General features: G+C 47.8%; 1 protein-coding gene across 1 annotated transcript in view; it reads right to left on the reverse strand.

Moving 5' to 3' along the window:
* CREB3L1 (cAMP responsive element binding protein 3 like 1) overlaps positions 1-21,254 on the reverse strand; it is a 51,595-nt gene that overhangs the window by 17,894 nt on the left and 12,447 nt on the right. Inside the window, exons 2-3 of the mRNA XM_072617685.1 lie at positions 7,202-7,430; positions 1,847-2,049 (exon numbers count right to left, since the gene is read on the reverse strand). Of these exons, the coding sequence (XP_072473786.1) occupies positions 1,847-2,049; positions 7,202-7,430 (432 nt within the window). The remainder of the gene's footprint in view (positions 1-1,846; positions 2,050-7,201; positions 7,431-21,254) is intronic.

The following is a 21,254-nucleotide window of genomic DNA, read 5'->3' on the forward strand; positions in this document are numbered from 1 at the left end:
AGTGAGAAACACTTTACCCACAGCATCTTATCTGAGCCTCAGCAGCTACCTGGTTCATAACAACTGCTTCATAAATGCTTGATTATCAAAAACAAACGTCAAAAGTAGTTTGTACATGTAATCGGAGAAAACTAACGTAAAAAACATTCTTCTAAAAAAAGAAGCAAGAATGCTTGTCCGCTGAGAGTCAGAAAGGTGAAGTGACTCGCTCAGGGTCACAGAGTCTGGGAGTGGTTGTGGGGTCTGAACCTGAATTTGAGCTCTAAGCCTATCGCTTTAACCACTGAGTCTCGTTTCACAGGCCTGTTTGGAGAATCAGATTGGGAATGGGTGTGTGTGTGTGTGTGTGTGTGTGTGTGTGTGTGTGTGTGTGTGTATGTGTGTGTATATGTGTGTGTATGTATGTGTGTATATGTGTATGGGTGTGTATGTGTGTATGCATGTGTATGTGTATGTGTGTATGTGTGTGTATGCGTATGTATGTATGTGTGTGTGTATGTGTGTGTATATGTGTGTGTATGTATGTGTGTATGTGTATGTGTGTGTATGTGTGTGTGTATGTGTGTGTGTATATATGTGTGTGTCTGTGTGTGTACATGTGTATGTGTGTGGGGGCGCAGTGTGGCAGAAGCCCCTGGAGAGTGCTTGTACATATGGCAGTACAGAGAGTGGGTAATAGTGAGAGACCGAGCTATTGTAGGCCTTTAGGTCTGGAAAGAACTTAACATGCCATATCTCAGCTGACTGATGCAGCAATCCTCTGACTCCAAATCCTGGGCTCTCTCTACCACACCCCAGTTTCCTCATCTGTGAAATGGGAATGAGGATGATAATAACAGCTGCTACTGAGAGGGTTGTTATAGGGCTCAAATGAGGTCATGGATATTAAGTGCCTTGCAACCTTTAAAGCACTTTCTAAATGTCCTCAGTTACCCTGCCTGGCCTTCTCAGTCTCTGATGCATTTTCCAGAGCTCAGGGCTTGGAAAGGTGTTCCAAGAGACTGTTTCCTCTCAGTTTCTAACGTCTTTTTCCCACTGCCCCAAAGCACATACAGAAACTTGCTCTCTCCAGCAACGATAATCAGAGCTCACTTTTCCAAAGCACTTTACTGTTTATAAAGTGCTTTCCTCACAACAACCCTATGGGAGAGAATTATCACCTGCAGTTTACAGACAAGAAAACCAGGGATCGGAGAAGAGAAGTTGACTTATACAAGATTCAAGAATCAGAAAATTAGAGAACATGAAGGCCCTTAGATGAGTCAGTAGAAAGAGCCTAGATTTGGGGGTCAGACGACCTGGGTTTGAATCCTACCTCTGATATTGACTACCTGTGTAATCCTGGGCAAGTTCCTTCTCTCTGGGCCCTATTTCCTCTTCAGTAAAATGAGAGAATTATACTAGAAGGTCCTCTAAGGTCCAGTTCGAAATCTGGGATACTAATCCAGAAAACCTTAGAGATCACCTATTCCAACCTCCTCATAAGAACCACAAGTTATTCCAGCTGGGCTGGACCTTAGAAATATTGTCTACTCTTGGCCCCCAGTTTACAGAAGAGGAAAAATGAGGCCCTGGGGAGGAGAGAGTGCCGGAGTCAGGAGATCTGGGTTTGCCTCCTACCTCTATCCACTGCAGTAGCTGACTGGCTGCCTCTACTTTTCCAGCCTCAGTTTCCACATTTGTAAAATGGGGCTTTGTCACTGCATCATGGAATACTAGGTGATATTTAGAACATTAGACAAATATTCGAGAGTGAACTTGAAGCCCAGTTTCCCAGAAACACACACACAAATACCTTTCCCCCCAGCACTGGGGCCTGGGAAGATGCCCAGAAGTCAGGGCTCACCTCGTGGGGGGCGGGCAGCCGGGAAAGTGGGCCGAGGTTAAACATCGGCATGTCGGCGGAGGTGGTGGTGACTGGACCTGGGACCACAACTGGGGAAGGGGCTGCCAGCTGGTCTCCGGGCAGCTCAGGCCCCGGGTTCTGCTCCTGTTTCACCATGATGGCACACAGCTTATGCCCCAGGGCCCATGCTCCATGCTCCAGCTCTGGGAAGAAAGGGTTTGGTAGGATTTAGAGCCAAAAGGCACATTGGAGATCATGCTGTCTTCTCTTTACAGATAGAGAAACTGAGGCATAGAAGGGGAAGTGACTTGTCTAAGGTCATACAACGATTCAAGAGTGGACAACAGGATTTAATTTTGGGCCTTCTAATTTAGGCTCAGTGCTTTTCCTACCACATGATGCTTATCATCGTGAGACATCCAACCTTCATGACCACAAAGGCCAATTTACCTTACCCCAGATGTGAGGAGTGGTTATAATCTCTGTCTCATGGACCACCCAAGGCATCCAAAAGACCTGGGTCCAAATTCCAGCAGAGATTTATTATCTGTGTGACTTTGGGCAAGTTGCTTGCTCTTCTTTGGTCGTAGTCTCCTCCATTCGTAAACATAAGGAGGTCAGACTAGGTGACCTCCAAGATCCTCCCCTCCCTCCACCTCCAAGTCTACGATCCTATGATTCTCAGAGGTCACCTACTCCAACCCTCCCATTTTACATAAAAGGAAAACCAAGGCACAGAGAGGGAAAATGAGATTATCGACCATGTAGTTTAGAGCCAGGTGGAACTTTAGAATTTATCTAATTCCAACCTCACATTTTTGCATGTGGGAAATGATAATGATAGCTAACATTTCCATAGCACTTACTATGTGCCAAGCACTTTACAGTTATTATTTCATTTGATCTGGACAACAACCCTGCTATTATTATCCCCATTTTACAGATGAGGAAATGGAGGCAAGGAGAGGTGAAGTGACTTGCCCAGGGTCACACAGTTGGTAAGTATCTGAAACTGGATTTGAATTTAGAACTTTCTAACTCCACGCTGCCAAAGGTGGGAAGGAGCAGTGTCCACCTGGAAGGATTGAGAGATTATTATACACCTTCATTGGGCTCCTTAGGGACCAGGGGAAGGTGAGAAGGACCTGGGGATATAGGAGGGCCCACATTGAGTCCCTTGGAAGACCTGGGGCCATTGAGGAGGAGTGTGCAGTTCCTGACTCTTGGTGGCCACTCACCTCCCTCCTGCTCCCCACTGAAGAGGCATGTGGCCCTAGAGAACGGAGGGGAGGGAATGCATGCAGGGGGAGGCCAGGCTTCCTGGGTACTACATGCAAGGGGTGGATCTGGATCCCAAAGCTCGGCCCCTGCTGATGCCTGGTGGAGAATATTGCATCCACTCTCCACAGGACACTTGTTGGCCCTGAATCTGCCTCATTGTGGAAACAAGGTTTATTTATTGACAAAAGGTGGTGGTAAATTATCATTTTTGTGGGTCTGGGACTGCTTGACTTCCGACAAAAAGTGTTTTCTATAAAACATATTTTTGTAGATAAGATTGTAGAGTATATGGAAATGGAGCCAGCTCCCTCACCCCACCCCATGACTAGTGCTGTATTGCATGGTACAGCAGAAAGATCGCTGTATTCACCGTCACAAGTCCTGGTTTCCAATCCTGACTTCTGTCCTTACTAGCTATAGGACCTTGGACAGATCGCTCCTACTCTGGGTCTCATTTTCTCCCCTCAACAAAAGGATTACATCAGAAGTTCTTAACCTGGGGTCTGTGAGCTTACTTTTAAATACTTTGATAACCATGTCTCAGTATAATTGGTTTGCTTTGTTATCCCAGGGATTTGTTTTGGGCACTGAAAAGTGGAATTCTGAGCAGGAGTCTACAAGCTTCAGTAAGTCTGATTGCTGCCAAAGGGACAGATAAAGGCCTAGAGGTCTAAGGTCCCTTTGACTGCGTGAGAGGGTCTTTAGCTCAGATCCAGTCGCTGAAATGGCTGCTCAGCTATTTGGAAGACCTGCCAAGTGTAGCATTCAGGGTTTTAGAGCCAGGAATTTTCGTATTTAGGAGGGGGAGGAAAGGAGGTTGTAAAGGACAGAAACAATTTCTTTTAAGAATGGCTCTGTCCCTGTCCAGCCCCCCACCCCTCAAAAATAGCTCCAACTTTACTATATACTATGCAGTATACTACACTACACTGCCCTGCACTACCCTGCACTACCCTGCACTGCCCTGCACTGCCCTGCACTGCCCTGCACTACCCTGCACTGCCCTGCACTACCCTGCACTGCCCTGCACTACCCTGCACTACCTTGCACTACCCTGCACTACCCTGCACTGCCCTGCACTGCCCTGCACTGCCCTGCACTACCCTGCACTGCCCTGCACTACCCTGCACTACCTTGCACTACCCTGCACTACCCTGCACTGCCCTGCACTGCCCTGCACTGCCCTGCACTACCCTGCACTGCCCTGCACTACCCTGCACTGCCCTGCACTACCCTGCACTACCTTGCACTACCCTGCACTACCCTGCACTGCCCTGCACTGCCCTGCACTGCCCTGCACTACCCTGCACTGCCCTGCACTACCCTGCACTACCCTGCACTGCCCTGCACTGCCCTGCACTACCCTGCACTGCCCTGCACTACCCTGCACTACACTATACTTACTGTAGATTACATACTGTTATACTATATACCATGTTTATTATAGAGTATATATTATGTTATACTATATTACACTATATTTATAATATACTAGACTATATTTACTAAAGACTATATACTATATTTATTATAGTCTATACACTATGTTATACCATATTTACTATATACTAGACTACATGCTATATTATGCCATACTTACTATATGCTATACTACACCATACTATAGGCTATATACTATATTGCACTCTATTTACTATATACTATAGTATATTTTCATGGACTATATACTATACAATACCATACTATAGATTATATTATACTGTATTTACTATACACTATAATATCTTTACTATAGACTATAACTATATTATATACTATAATACATTTACCATAGACTACGTACCACACTATTTACTATGCTGTACCGTTTTTACTATATATTATACTATACCATCTTTACTATAGACTATATGGTATACTGTATCTACTTTATACTATGCTATATATTTTCTACATACTATATTATATTTACTATATACTGTGAAGGGTGTTAGGCTTTAGAAGCTACTGAGTCCAAATCCCTTATTTTACAAATAAAGAAACTGAGGTCTAGAAAAGGAAAGGGATTTGCCTTGGGTGACACAGCTCTTGAGTAACAGAGCTAAACTCCTCCTGGGCTCTCCTTCTTGCCTCCTGCGTCTTTCTGCACCTTCCCCCAGTCCCTAGGGAGCCCCAGTAGTGGTGTATGTTCAGTCTGTGAAGTGAAGGAGTTGAAATTGATGGCCTCAGAGGTCCCTTGAATTCTAGGTCTATGATCCTATAGTGTTTTCCCTGGTCTTTTTCCTAGTCAGAAGTCAAGCAAACTCCTGCTGAATTTGAAAATCTCAGAGCAGAGCATCTCTTATAACACGAGTGAGGAGGTGTCAGGAAGTCTCCTCTAGGCATCTAGCCTGGTATCTCTCCTGGGACCAGCTTGGCCATCATGAGTGGAAGGTGGGAGTCTGAGGGAGGAGAGACAACAGTGACTTGGGTCCCTGACCCCTGGGGCGTGGAGTAGTGATGAGCCCAGCTGGCTGAGAGCCACTTGCTTCACCCTGTCCTGTGTCCCCCTCCATCCAACCCTGGACCCTTCCTGGAGAGACTGGTGAAAGGTGGAGGCCTCCCCTGAGTTCCAGGGACACCCATGTGCTCTCCTAAATTACAGGGCTTGGTCCAGACCGCCTCCAGGAAGCTGCCCCCTGCAAGGTGCCCACAAACAAATTACTTTAAAAATAGGATCTGTGTGGGGCAGGCTTAGTGGTAAGTGGAGCCAGGCTGGGCTGGGCTGGGTGAGGGCTGGGGAACGCAAAGTTTGTAGTGGGCTGGAACAAACCACAGGAGGGGCTACACCCCTGTCCCCACCCACAGCTTCCTAGATCGGGAAACAGGGGTCCCTTCCTGACCTACATTGAGGCAGGGAGGAAGAGGTTTGAGGGAGCACTCAGCATACCACAAGCTGGGCAGAAGTTACATAGGGGGTCCTGCTGAATGGAAAAATCTCAGACCATCACGGAAAACCATTAGGCTTTCCTGCCACCCAAAACCTTAAGTAGGGTGGGGCAGGTAAAGCTGTGCCCTAGTTACCAACGTGCAGGGTGGGGGAAACATTTCCTTCCCAGACCCATCCCAGGACAACTAGCCTTTTGTTCAGAGGAGTCATAGGGGAAGGTGAGCCTTAGGATTAGCCAAAGGCACCATGATTGGGTCAGGGGAAAAACATGAGAAGATTGGTTGTCCCTTGTAGGACGATGGTCCAGTTCCCATTGTCTGTGTGGCATGGTGGAAAAAGCGTTGAGCCTTGGGTTCTTAGACCAGCTGTATAACATGTCAGTTCACCTTGATGGGTCTCAGTTTACTCACTGATAAAATAAAGGTATTGGACTGGGTGACCTCTAGGGTCTCTTATCCTCTAGGGTCTGCCTGGGTCAACCCCCTTTTTCCAATAACTAAATTTGCCCCAAGTGCCAGCATCTACACATAGTAGGGGCTTCATTAATATGCCCATTTAAGTAACTGCAGGAAAGTTACTTATAGCTATAACCTACCCCAGGCCCCAGGGCAGGGCATTTTATGGAAAGAGTGCAGGGCACTCAATTCAATAGACATCAATAAATTGCCTACTATGTGTGAGGCACTGAGTACACAAAAGCAAAAAATGATAGTCTGTGCCCTGAAGGAGTACAGATAAATAAATACAAGGCAATGGCCCTTGCTAGGATTTACATAGAGTTAAGGTTTGCAGTAATATTATCTCATTGTGTGAGGAGGGAAAGACCACCTGCAGCTTGGAGAGGAGGCTGAATGAGGAACTTCATGGAGGATCTTAGAACTAGACTCAAAGGAACCTCAGAGCTCATCTAGTTCAACCTCCTCATTTTCCAGATCAGGAAACTGAGGCCCATAAACATAACATGTCCAAGTTGTCATAGCATAAGGTCATAGATTTAGATCTGAGAAGAACATCAGAGGCATCTGGTCTCATCTAACTCTCATTTTACAGGTAGGGAAAAGATTTAGGGAGACTAAAGGATGTGAGTTGAATTCCAAATCTGTCATCTGAGTCCTCACTCTGGGGAGCCTGGGCAGCTCCCTTCTCCTTCCCTGCACTGACCTCTCCTCTCCTTCCATACTCACCTCTTGGGCTATCCTCTGTCTTGACTGGGATGAGGGGACTCTGGGGGGCTGAGTCACCACTCAGGGAGTAACTGTGCTCTGCCTGGATGCCCGGAGTGGGCGGGTCCAGCTCCATGTCCAACAGTGGGTTCTTCTCAGCCAGGATGGGGTCATCAAAGAAGCTGCTGAAGAGGTCATTGGAGAAGTCCTCCATGTTTTCTGAGAAGTGCTCCAGGTGCTCTGGGAAGTGCTGGCAGAGGGGGGAAGGAAAGGAGAAAGACGACAGAAGGTCATTGTCTACCAAAAGGTTTTCTCCAAGCAACTAGAGCTTCAGTCAATTCAATTCAATTGTGCTACGAACCAGGCTCTTGGGGATACACAGGTGAAAAATATGTACGTTTGTAAAGCTTGTGGCATTTTCCAGTTCCTTTCCCCAGGGATCCTGATGGGAGGGAGTGGATATGACCAGTCTATAGACAAATATGATACAAATTCGGGAGTGACAGGGAGAGAGGAGAGAAAGAGACAAGTCAATAAAAAATTTGTGGAGGGAGCAGAGACCTCCATCCTAATACAGAGCCTAGACCAGGATCACAGGATGGCCTTGTGCTAATGAACTGTTCTAGCAATAACTTGGATACAGGCATAGATGGAATGGTTATCAAATATTCAGATGACACAAGACTAGGATAAATAAATAATACATTGGAGGGTAAAGTCACAATCCAAAAAGATTCCTATTGGCAAGAAGGGTGGCTAGGTGGTGCAGAGGATGAAACACTAGGCCTGGAGTCAGGAAGACTCATCTTTGTGTATTCAAATCTGACCTCAGACACTGACAAGCTGTGTGACTCTGAGCAAGGCACTTTACCCTGTTTGTCTCGGTTTCTTCACTGTAAAATAATCTGGAGAAGGAAATGGCAAACAACTCCAGTATCTTTGCCGAGAAAACCCTAAATGGGGTCATGGAGAGATGGATATGACTGAACAACCATAGCAACCAGGTGGAAACATTGGGTAGAACTGAATAAGTTTAAATGTAAAGTCCAGCACCTGGACCAACTTTACAACTGAATCAATTTCATTAGTCCAGGATAAGAGAAACATGGCTAGACAGTAGTTCAAACGTAGCATATTACTGGACTTTAGTGAATTTCAAGTTCATTGTCACTTAATGGTCTGAGAAGACAGGCAAGAAAGCTAAGTAGTAATCTTTGGTTGCATTGATATGCATCATCTTGAGGACTAGGGAGATGAAAGCTCCACTTTACTCTGCCCTGGTTGGATCACACCTGGAATATTATGTTTAGTTCTAAGCATCGAATGTTAGGAAAGTTGATAAATTGGAGAATGTAAAGAAAATGACAATAAAGATTGGGAATGATCCTGGAGATCATGCCTTAGGAAGACTGAAGGAGCGAGGGGTGTTAATCACAGAGGAGAAAAGACTGGGAGGAAACTGGACATGATAGCTGTCCTGAATTATTTGAAGGAATATGGAACATTGAAGCATTTCAAGATTTATTCTGCTTGACCCAAGAGGACAAAATTATGGGTAACAGGAAGCAAACTTAGGCTCAATGTCAGGAAAAAAAAACTTTTTAACAGAGTTACACAAAAAGAGTTTTAACAGAGTTACACAAAAGCAGAATGGACTGCCTTGGAAAGTCTTGGATTCTCGTTCACTTGTGATATTTTTTTTTAATTCAGTTTTATTTTTTTTTAATCAAATGAACCCCCTCCCTCTTTCACTTCCACTTCCTTCTCCTCCATTGGGAAAAAAACAAACCTCATTAAAAGCACGTATAGTCAATCAAAGCAAATTCTAACAATGGTCTTATCCAAAAAGTTTTATCTCTATCACTTGCGTGGATGTGGGTAACATGTTTCATCTTAAGTCCTTTGATCAGAGTTCTTAAGTCTATCAAAGTTGTTTGTCTTTACAAAGTTGTTGTTATTGGATAAAATGTTCTCCTGGTTCTGTTCACTTTACTCTGTATCAAATCATACAAAATCTTCTGATGTTTCTCTAAAGTCATTCCCCTCATCACTTCTTACAGAACAATACTATTCTACCCCATTCATATACCATGCATAATTTGTTCAGTCAGTCCCTAAGTGGTGAACACTTCCTTAGTCTCTCCTAGTGGCCTTGAAGCAAAGTCTGATGCAGAGTTATTTGTCAGGTTTGCTGCAGACTTGGTGAGGAAAGGGGTGGATTAGGGTCTCTCTTCCAATTCTGAGATTCTGTGATTACTACTACTAGAAAGTCTTATCTAGCAGATGAGAAATCAAGACCCTGTTCTTGGTCCTCCACCACCCAGCTGCTCTTGGCCTCATCTGTTTGATACAGGAGAAGAAGCTGATACAATAACATAAAGATGCATAGGGAGACTTATTTTTTGAAGTTATATTTAATTACACATAAAAATAATTTTTAACATTTAAAAAAATTTTTGAGCTCCAAATTCTGTCCCTCCCTTCCTCTCTCCCTCCTACCTGAGTAATGCATGCAGTTTATATATTCAGGCAGAGACTCCTGATAGTAGTTGTACAAATAATGGTACTAATAATTGAGATTTTGATTGCTTGGTGATGGTGCCTCTGTTTTGCTGATGAGGAAGCTGAACTTGTCCGATCTTGTCTGATGCCCTTCAAATTAGTAAAGGGCATTATCCTACTTCTGCCATTTATTGCCAATGTGACTGTGGAGAAGTCACTTGACCTCTCTGAGCCTCAGTTTCCTTATCTGTAAAATGAAGAGTTGGACTGAATGACTTCTGCATCACTTCTAGCTCTAAGATCATGATGTCATGACTTCAGCCGGCATCAGATCCAAAGGACCTAACCAAGAATCCTTTCAGCACCATCGTTGTGAGTAGTTCCCCAGACTTGTATTGATAGGGCACTCATTTCATCACAAGACAGCCCATTCAAGGTGGGAAATTGTTGAGTCATTTCAATTGTGTCTGATTCTTTGTGATCCTGTTTGGGATTTTCTTGGCAAAGATACTGGAGAAGTTGACCATTTCCTTCTCCAGTTCATTTTACAGTTGAGGAAACCAAGGCAAACAGATTACTCAGGGCTACACAGCTAGGAAGTGTCTGTGGCTGGATCTGAACTCAGATCTTCCTGACCCAGTACTCTGTTCCCTGAGCCACCAACTGCCTCTAAGTTCCATTATGAACAATTATGAAGTTCTGGCTAATACTGAGCTCAAATACTGCTTAGTTCTTTGCCCCTCATTCTCCATCAAATTGGACATGCCCAGTCCTTCTTCCACTGGGCAGCATTTCAGATACTTGAAGGTAGCTGCCATGTTCCCTCCCCTCAGTCTTCTCTTCTCCATGCTAAATATTCCCAGTTCCTTCAATTGATTCTACTAGAGCAAAGAGACCCAAAGCCCCAGAACACCCTGGAACTGTAGTTGGACTTAAACTGCTAAGCCAGAGAGTCAGGCCAAGGGATTCCTTAGCCATGACTGTCCTGAGTCTGACCAGGCACTCAAAGACTCCCTTCCCAGCAGCCACAATTATCACCGAACCACAAAATCAGAATCACAGAATTTGAAAATCAGAAGGGAGCTCAATGGCTGCCCTTTACAACATAGCTGAAGAGGGGTTAGTCAGCCTCTGCCTGAAGACCTCCAGGAAGGAGAATCCTACCATCCTGTTCTGCTCTTGAACAGCTCTAGTTGCTAAAAAGTCTATCTTGCCCAAGTCAGATTCTTTGCAATATCTCCTCACGCTCCCTATTCTGCCCTCTGGGGCCAAACAGAACAGAGCTCATCTCTCTTCCCTGTAAGTGCCCTTTAGATACCTGAAAATGGCGATTATATTCCACTGAAGTCTTTTCTCCAGGTTTAACATCACTGGTTCCTTGCTCAATCCTGATTACGGCTTGCTTGAGACCCTTCTTAACTCTAGTTGCCGTCTTTGGATGCCCTCCAAAAGAATCAAATTTTTTCTAAATCTTGCGCACCCAGAATTGAACTCTCAGTGTGGTCAGACAAAGGCAGGGTATAACAAGGTTATAGAAAGACTATCATTTCTTTATTCCTGGAAGTTCTGCTCTCTTCATGTGGTCCAGGATCACATTGGCTTTCACAGCTACCATTTCTTCCTGTTGTCATACTGAACTTGTGGTCTACATAAATCCCCAGATCTTTTTCTGATCAGTGACTGTCTAGCCATGTCTCCTCCAGTAATCCCCTTTGACTTCTCAAGTTACTTTCATCACCCTTAGGATCTTTACAGGAATTCCCATTTGACAGATGAGGAAACCAAGGCCCAGAAAGGTCAGGTCACTTATCCAAAGATATGGAACCAGCTGCTTCAACAACTGGAATGCAAATCTCTCCAATCCCAGCCCTGTGACCTTTCTATGACCTTTCACAATCCAGGAAATTAATTTCCTGCTCTCAGGGTTGGTGGGTATAAGTGTAGCTCTTGCCCAAGTAGCCCCTGGAAAGGAGAGGATGAAGGCAGGAGGAGAAGGAGGAGATCAGGGGCCGTCTGGAGATGCCTACATGTTCTTTTCTGTCCTCTGCCTAGGAACATGTGGGAATGTTTTCATCTGAGTAACGATGACATCTGTTCACATGCTACATGTGCCTCTTCCCCTAACCCCAGAGTTTGCCTCTTTCTTGTATTTGGCTTGTGGACGTGGCCATGTTGTCTATACTGGGAATAGCCCCCCACCCCCACTCACAGCCCATAGCTGGAGTTCCTTAGCCCATTTTCCTCCTGGATCTCCCTTATCAGGCTAAGCCTGGGATCGGGGAGGGGAGGGAAGGGATGGAAGGCTGGTGAGTCAGATGTTAAGGTATTCCTCCGGCAGCTTCTTCTCAGGAGATAAGGACTTGCCAATTAGGCTCCCCACCCCCACCTCCCAGGCCTGAGAGGGCCTTTTCCCCAGTGTTTGGGGGCTAGCTCCCCAAGGGCCTCAGTTCCAGGAAAACAATTCCAGGAGCTGGGTTGGGGGACTGGGGCTCAGTGTTTGTCCCATCCCCTGTCCAGTTCCCCCCTCTCCTCCCTTCCTTTTCTCCCCCTCCCCCACTGGCTATGGCAGCCAAAATCCAGCAGAGAGCTCAGCTTCCCAAGTTTTGAAAGGAGTATTCCTTGATGAGGAGGGGGCAGCCAAGGGGCAGGAACACTGCTAGTGATGGGAGACCCTTTCTTTCCTTGGCTGGGTGTGATGGTTTTGTTTCACCTATTTTGGGGGCTCCCTAGGAGCTTAGAGAACTGTTCCCCTCCCTACCAACAATTCCCTTCACTACCACAGCCCCAGTTCCTTCTAAGATTCTGGCCTGATCTGTGGTTTGCTGGAAACCTTGGGCCACACATCACCCTCCCCATGCCCATCTTTCAAAGCCTGTGGAGAGGCCCTAGCAGAGAGATGCAGCAGGATGTATTGATTAAGCCAGACTTGGAATTGGGAAGACCTAGCTGTATGACCCTAGACTAGTCACTTGATCTCTGCTGCTAATTGGATAGAGCTCTGGACCTGGAGCCAGGAACCTAGCCACAGCTACTTGCTAGCTGTGTGACCTTGGTCAAGTCACTTAACTGCTATCCGCTTCAGTTTCCTCCACTGTAAAAGATAATAATAGTACCTACCTACTATGTTGTATCACAGGAGGTAATATTTGTGTGTCACTATGTAAATGTTAACTTCCCTTTGTTCTCTCTCTGCACATGCGTATGTGTATATGGACATGGACGTATGTCTCTTGAACAGAATGTAACCTCTGGAGGGCAGACATTTTCACATCTGTCTTTCTCAAGTTGCCTCATCTGTAAGATGGGGATCATAGTCTCCTCCGCCTCTCAGGGTGCTGTGAGGAGCAGAAAGATGTTGTTTCTAAAGCACTCGGCACGGTGCCTGGAGCGTAAAAGGCTCTCTAGGAATGGTAGCTTGTTACCTCATTATCATCATCATCATCATCATTCTCAGCCCCTTGCAAGGGCCTGGAACGTAGAAAATGCTCAATAAAAGATTGTTTATTATCTTCATCAGGGCCCCTCAACATAGAGCCTCCAAGTCTTTAATCAGAGGATGCTAGATTTATGGCTTAGAAATCGCAGAATCCAATCTCCTCATTTTAAAGATGAAGATGAGAGGCTGAGAGAGTGACTTGCCCAAGGTCACGTGGGTAGGGAAGTGTCAAAGCTAGGCTTTGAACACAGGTCCTCTGAGGCCAAATCTTGCTCCCAAAGCATCCAGGGTATTAGACCGTTAGATCCCTGAGGACAAAATCTAGGTCATCTTTAATTCTGGCATTGCCAGCACCTGACACATAGTCAGAGACACCAGCAAGCGTCTGTTGAATTGATTGGACTTGACTTAAATTGTGGTAAGACTGAGCTAGAAACCAGAAGCTAGGAGACTGTGATTCCAGCCCTGGCTCTACCACCAGTTATCCCATGTTGGGTAAGAGTAAGTCACTTCCCTTCCTCGGGACTCAGTTTCTTCCTGTGTAAAATGGGGGAATGGGAGGGTGGGCTGGAGTCAAAAGGGTTAAAGGGGAGAACTAGCAGAGTGTCAGTAGAATGGGGGAAAGCACTAGATACAGCATTAGAGGACCTGGGCTAAGTCCTGGCTCTTCCAATGACTACCTGTGACCCTGGGCAAGTTGTTTCTCCTTTTGGAGCCTCAGTTTCCTCATCTGTCAAATTGGGGAGGTGGACTAGACCCCGTCTGAGGTCCCTTCCACCTCAGAGTCTATGATCTTATGATCTCATCGGATGGCCAGCTCCACTCCCCCAAAGGATTAAACTGGGGGGTATTAAACTGGGGGGGCATTCCTTGATTCGGCCCACATTCTTTAGCTCGAAGACCGCCCCTCCCCAAGACACCCCAAAGTCTACTTCCAACTGGAGCACTCTAAACTTTTAGGCACTCAGAGCCCAGAGTGTGTCCACAGGGTTCTTTCCTTTCCTCCCCTTCAGCTCCAAAGCTGAGGGACAACTCCTCCCTCTGATCTTCCTCCCCTAGCTCCCCCAGCCCCTTTCCCCAGCCTTCTAAGCAACAATACTCTCCTATCCAGACAGCAGCCCCTTCGGGGGGTGGGGAGGGAAAGGGGTGCGTTCCTCCCCCTCAAATCAGAGCTCCGGACCTGACCGTTCGGTCACCTCTTGCAGACCCAAACAAAAGGCCCTGGGTTTGCAAGGTGGGTGTCCGGCAGGCTCAGGGTCCTCCAGAGTGGGAGGCGGAGGACTGAAGGTACGGGAAAACAGACGGGAAACGTTAGAATTGTTCTCCCCTTCTCTTTAAATATTTTTCCTACAGACGTGCCAACATAAATCTTCCTTCCAGCTGTGACATGTGCAGCAGCTGCTTGGTCTGCCCTCCCAGAGGGGAGTGAGCCGCGGGTGTCCCAGATCACAGACCTCCTCACTGTCGGTGACGACCCTCGGTGGGGGCGGGGGGGGGGGGGTTAGGTTCAGATCCTGACTCTGCTACTTACTCTCTGGGTCATTCTGGGCAAGTCATTTCCTTTCTCACTGACCCCCTCCATAAGGGGAGAAGGTTGGAAGGTGATCCTAGCATGTCTGACTTTAGATACTACAATTTAATCCTCCTTCCCCACGGAAGGAGCAGGTGGCCTTAAAAAGTCGCGGCTCCCCCCCATCCCCTACCCCCGCCCCCTCCAAAGCGGGGAGGGCATGGGGAGAAAGCGCGGGGTGGTGCACGCTGGGCATCTTGATAGCCCATGGAGTCAAAGTCAGCCTGCTGAAGACAGGGCTGTCCTTTCTGCAGTCCCCATCACCCCAGTCCCTATAGGGCAGTAACAACGTTTTTGATTGCACCCCAGATTCCTCGGGGGCATCCCCAAGAGGGACGTCCTCCCTATCCTCGCCGCCTGCGCTTGCCCATCCCTACAACCCGAGCTCCGGGAAAGCCACACAGGGTTAAGAGAGGAGCCTGCCCTCACCTCCCCGCGGAGCGGTCCACAGCCAGCCTGCCTCTCCCCTCCGGGAGAAGGCCGCCCGCCCATTGGTCGGCTCCCCGAGGCCCGCGGCCAATAGGAAGGCCCTGCGAGCTGAGCCAGCTGCCGAGGCTGCCCAGGGAGCGGGATGGGGCTCGGGAGGAGTGCAGGGTTAGGACGGAGGAGCCGCAGCCCCCGACGGCCCGGCACAGGGATGCGGGGTGGCGCGGCCGCCGGGCCGGGGCCTGAGGGTGCCCGGGGACCCCGGCAAGAGCCGTAGCTGGAGGGGCAGAGGGCTCCTCGCTGGGCGGCTGGGGGGGTCGAGCCTCCCTGGGACTCAGCTTCCCCAGCCCAAGAATGGGCCGGGAATTGTGCTGGCTCCCCCACCCCATTCCAACCAGGCTTGGGGGACTCAGAACAACACAGGCCTTTTGAAATTAAGGAGCAGCCGTCTTCTTAGGGGCCTCGCCATGCTAGACATTCACGGAGCCCCCTCTTCTAGCAGAGGAGAGACAGTCACTGCGCAGTGTCAGGCGTCGGAGGGACCTCAGAATACAGAATGTCAGGGCTGGAAGGACTCGGGGTTAAAGATGTCACAGGTGGGAAAGAGGCTCAGAAACCATCTGTTCCAATTCCCCCCCACCCCACCCCCACTTTTAAACAAATGAAGGGACCGGACCCCTGAGAGCTTAGTATTTCAAGAGGCATCATTCCCTTCCCTCCCAGGAATGAACTCCTCAAGTCTGTTTCTCCAGCTAGCTGCCACTCCCCAGTGCTTCAGAGAGGACTGAGACCCTCCACACTAGGGCGAACATTGGGACATGAGCCCCTCGAGGACCGAGGGAAGGACCCTTCCTCCGCCCGAGGAAGAAGGATCCCAGCTGCTCAGGCTTCCAGCTGTAGCGCTGGGAGAGGGGGATCACTCCTCAAGACCCCTTCTCCTACCCTTCCTGGGTCTCTCAGCACTCCATACAGAGTCCTGCTACGTCCCCTCCACCAACCTCCTTCACCTCTCCTTGCTTAGAATCTTCCCCCTCCCCCATTCCCTCCCCACTCCTTGACCCACTGGAGTAAATTCACTGTCTACTCCTATCCCCCAGGGAGGAGACAGAAGCAATCCAGACAGAGGGGGAAATCCCAGCTCTAGGAAATTCTTTCCAAGGGAGAGATGGATGGGAGACAAGGTTGCTCACACTCTCCCCATCCTCCCCTAACCCTTCCCGCCTCTCCCCCAGCTGAGGCCCCCAGCCTGAAGCTTCCCACAGGGATTCTGGGGGAGAGGTACATTCCTGGGAAGTTACTTGCCTCTTGGTCACTGAATGTTGTTTCATTCCTGGGTCTGCAAGGCCACTGCCTGATTCATTATGTCTTTGTGGGGAAGGCGGCTGAGAGAGCTAGCTGGGTTGGACAATAAAGTCATGGAAACAGAAGAGAACTTCAGCAGCCACTGAGTCAAACCCCTTCATTTTACCGGTAAGGAAACTGAGGCCTAGGGAGGGGAAATGACTTGCCACAGTCACCCAGCTAGTAAACGGCAGAGCCAGGATTTGAACCAAAATCCTCTGATGCCAAACTCAGGAATCCTTTTCACTAAACCAAGATGTTCGATCTCCAGGCATTTAGTTGAACCTGCATAATCTGGTCCTGGTCTGATGGTTCTCTGGGTTGATAATCAGGACCTCAGGTCTGGAAACAGTGACAGGGCAGAGTGAAGGAAGAGAACAGCCATGGAGACACATGGGAAGATATGGAGGTGAAGCCTGACTGAATATACCAGAGCATCATCGCCATCCTAACTAGCCTTTGTATATTGTAACTTTGCAAAGGTATTCATGAATATTATCTCACTGGAGCCCTAGAGATTATCATCCCCATTTTACAATGGGGAAACTGAGGCACAGAGTGGTGAAGTGATTTGCTTGGGCTTCCAGTAAGTGTCTGAGGTAGGATTTGAACCTAGGCCTTCTGAATTCCAGTTCAGTACTCTATCTACTCCACAACATTAGTTCTACAACAGGGATCACAACATCCAGAGCTGGAAAAGAATACATGGGAAGTATATGTGTCAGAGCTGAGATCCAAACCCAGGACTCCTCACTCCGATCCATTGCTTTCCCTAATATATTATGCCCAGGGCCAGAACCGTTCAGGGGCATTGGGAGTCAGGGAACCTGGGTTCAAATCTAAGCTGCCAGATTTGGGGACCTCCAGGTCCCAGATGAAAAGTCCCCTTACCCTGTTTACTTACATCTTCCTGGGCCCCATAACTTTCTGGGGCCCCTATTGGTCCCTTCCTTCCATCTGGGTCACTAGTTTCTGCAACAACCCAGAACTCTCTGAGGACTGGGGAGAGTAGGGTCGGCTCAATACCAAAGCCCTGTCCCTGGAGCCTTGGCACGGGAGGCCTGGCACCCTTCCTGAGGGAGGAGGAATCAAATGTGGCCCCAAATGCCTCAACAAGTCTGCCCCAGCAGAGCCCTCCTTCTGATCTCCCCTTCATTTCCATCTTGGGCCCTGAGGAGACTTCCTGATACAGAATAAGGATTGTGGGGGAGGGGGGTGATTCCAACCTCAGGCTCACTCATCCCTCTCCTGCCCTCCCCAGTCCCATGAGAGGCAGCAGATGAAGCGGTTTCATATTTTCCCCCTACCAAAGTTCCCACCACAGAGCCCAGCTGACTGAATAAGCAGAAATTTCTAGACACACACACACACCACACACACACACACACACACACACACACACACACACACACACACACACACACACACACACACACACACACACACACACTGCCGACCACACCAAGCCATGTGTCTGGGATTGCAATGTCATGTAACTCAGAGCTAAGGGCTTCTTGTAGGCCCAGCCTACTCACTGCATGGGGTGCAAGGCCCTGGGGAAGGAGCCAAGCCTGGGCGGTGGGTGGGGTAGTAGAGAGTGCTTTTTTTTTTTCAGATGGTTTTCTAAAGCCTTTTTTTCTCCCTCGTGGTTTCAGTCTGTAAAAGAAAAAGGCAACTGGACCGAAACTCCTTCTTTTGGGCCCAAAGTCATTCCATGCAATGTTTGAACTGGAAGAAGCTTTTACGGACTGGCCAGCGGTCAGGGCATAGAGCTAGAGCTAGAAGAGACGCTAGAAGCCAATATCTTTATTTTACTCATGAGGAAACTGAGGCTTAGAAAGGGGGAAGTGACTTGTACACTATCACCAGAGGGTAGAAGCTGAGCTCAGATTCCAACCCCAGGCCTCTGATACCAAATCCTTACACTGCATTCCCCTGGGCTGTTCCCACCTACCTGGAGAGAGAAGGGACCCGCTGACTGTGTATACATGGTCCGCTCCCCCCACCTCAAGAAACAGGGCTCTCCCCATGAGTCATAACCCATTGTCCCTGCCTCAGGTCTCCAGCAATCCCTCCCTCCATCCCACTTTACCCCCACCTCCAAGATGTCTACTTTGGGAAGCTGGTGCACCATCCTATCCAGAGCCAGGCACACCCTCGGGCATCAAGCATCAGACTGGGCGGCTGCTGTCCAATTGGGAAGCCAAGCCCTGTCTGGGTGGAAGGAGGCCGATGGCAAGGGGCACTGCCCCAGGTTGGGATTAGCTGTAACTGGCATAGGCTGACAACACCAGAACTGGCACTGCTTCCCATAGAGCAAAGCACAGGGCCTGCTGGTAAGCTAAAGGTTTGTGTGCCAGGCTCCAATGAAGATCAGGACGACCCTGGAGGCAAGTCCTCTCACCTCAGTCTGGGTACTGTTGGGCCCATGCTCCAACCTGGGCAGGGGTGAAGAGAGTGGGTGAGCATCATGCAGTGGACACATACCCACTAGAGTATACCCGCCTATGGGCGGGTATACATACATATGTATATATATATATACACACACATACACATACATATATACATCTAGATGCACACACATGATGTATATGTGCATACACATTTAAAGTCTGCAAAGCACCATATATACATGTACGCATGCGCATGTATTTAAAGATTGAAATGCATCATACATGCCTACGTATATAAAAATATGCTTAAAGTCTGCAAAGCCTTATATATACATGTATGTGCACATATATTTAAAATTTGCCAAGTATTCTCTACATAGTGATATATTTTATATGTAATATGTAGAGAGCTTAGTTTTTGTTTCCAAAGTGCTATAGATGTATATGCATACACATACACGCACATATATGTCACTATGCCCTGCATCAGCAGAGCTTAGTCATCAGGACTATTGTGGATGTCACAGAATTCTAGGATTTCAAGCTGGAAGGACCTTTGAGATCATCCATTCCAGCTCCTAAGTTTATAAAGGAGGAAATTCGTCCCGGAGAAGTGAACTCCTCAAGATTTGGTTTTGTGGGCTAGAGTGCTAGACTTGAGGCCAGAAAGACTTGAGTGTGAATCCTGTCTCGGAAACTTAGTAACTGTGTCACTCTAGGCAAGTCACTGCATATCTCTAGGCTTCTGTTTCCTCAACTATAAAATGAGGTTAAACGGGAATCCCTCCGCTCTAGCTCTATGGAAAAAATGGTAGTGAGTAGCAGTCAGGATTTGAACCTAGATCTCCCGACCCTAGACATAGTAAGTCATTAAGAAACTTTTGTTGATGGATTGACTGACTTAGGCAATGGAACAACTCTCTTCACAGCTATCTCCTACCCTGAATATACATGCCACTTTCCCAGACTCACTAGTTCAAGGAGAGGCTAAGTTGCTCTCCCTTTAAAAGGTCCCTTTCAGCCCTCCAGCCTGAGGGCCTCTCAGCCTCTCAGTCTCTCAACCTGCCTGAGAATCCAGGGAGCCAGATTCCAGGGTGGAGTTTTGGTAGGGAACCAGAGCTTGGTCCGAGTACAGAGGAGGTGAGGGGCACACGGAGGTGTACTGGGAAGATCCCTGGGTCTTTAGCTGGAGGAGCTGGGTGTGCTCCTTCCTCCCTGCATAATCTTTGACAAGCCAATCTTTCTGCTCTCTGGGCCTCAGTTTCTTTTCCTGTAAAATGAGGCTCTTGGATTGGATGGTTGCTCAGGTTCCTGTCAATTCTAAGTGTTATCTGCAGCCCTTCCTTTTGGGCCCCTAGGAAGGAGCGTCTCTCCAGCATGGGAAGGGGCTCTATCCCCAACATGGCCTTGGTCTATTTAAGTACTTGCTCAGTCACTTGCTTTCTGAGGCCCCATTTCTCTCTCTCTGTCTGCTTCCTTGGCTCCATGTTTCAGTGGGGTGAAGCCAGATCCCCCCAGCCTGACCCTGGACATCCAATCAGCTTCTCTGGACAGCCCAAGGGCCCTCCCCTTTCCGTAGACATCCCAGAGAGCAGACTAGGTGAGCCTTGGCAGCAATGCCGCCCCAACAGAGTTGAGGCCAGGTCACTAAGGAGGAGCGACAGACGGAAGCTTCAGAGAGGCTGGTTTAGGCTCAATGTAAGGAAAAACTTCCTCATGAGCCACAATGGAACAACGGCGATGCCTTGGGAGGCAGTGAGCTCCCTCTCACTAGAGACCTGCAGGCACAGGCAGACCACGCTGATGACAGCTTATTGGATGGGCTATCTTTTAATGGAATTTTTTTGTCATTTTTCTTTTTCAATTAACAAGCATTAATTTTTTTCTCCCACCCACCTTCTCTTCTTCTTGACAAGAAAAAGAAAAACCAGACCCCTTGTGAAAAATATGCAGTGGGCAAAGCAAATTCCCACATTAGCCAGATGAAAAAGATAGCTCAAGCGGTATCTCCAGTTTGTTGGGTACGTTTGTCAGTCAATCAATCAACAAAGCATTTATTCAGTACCTACTGTGTGCTAAGTGCTCTGCCAAGGGCTGGGGCTACAATGGCCAAAAGTTGGTCTGATGCAGTATTTACAGTTCAAAATTGAAGCCACCAACACATGGGTTCAAATCCCACCTGCGTGACCATAGGCAAGTCTCTTATCTCTGACCTGCACTTTCCTCATCTGTAAAATGGGGATGATCTTGATACCCATGATACCTACCCACCAGGGTTGCAGTGAGGCTTTAGTGAGACAATGTTAAGTGTTTTGCTAACTTCAAAGTGCATTAATATTAGTATTAATTACATGGAAAATTCTTGTTCAGGAGTACGACATTTTCGGCTGGCTGTACCCCGAG

This window comes from Notamacropus eugenii, chromosome 6 (genome assembly GCF_028372415.1).
Source record: "Notamacropus eugenii isolate mMacEug1 chromosome 6, mMacEug1.pri_v2, whole genome shotgun sequence".
Lineage (NCBI taxonomy): Eukaryota > Metazoa > Chordata > Mammalia > Diprotodontia > Macropodidae > Notamacropus > Notamacropus eugenii.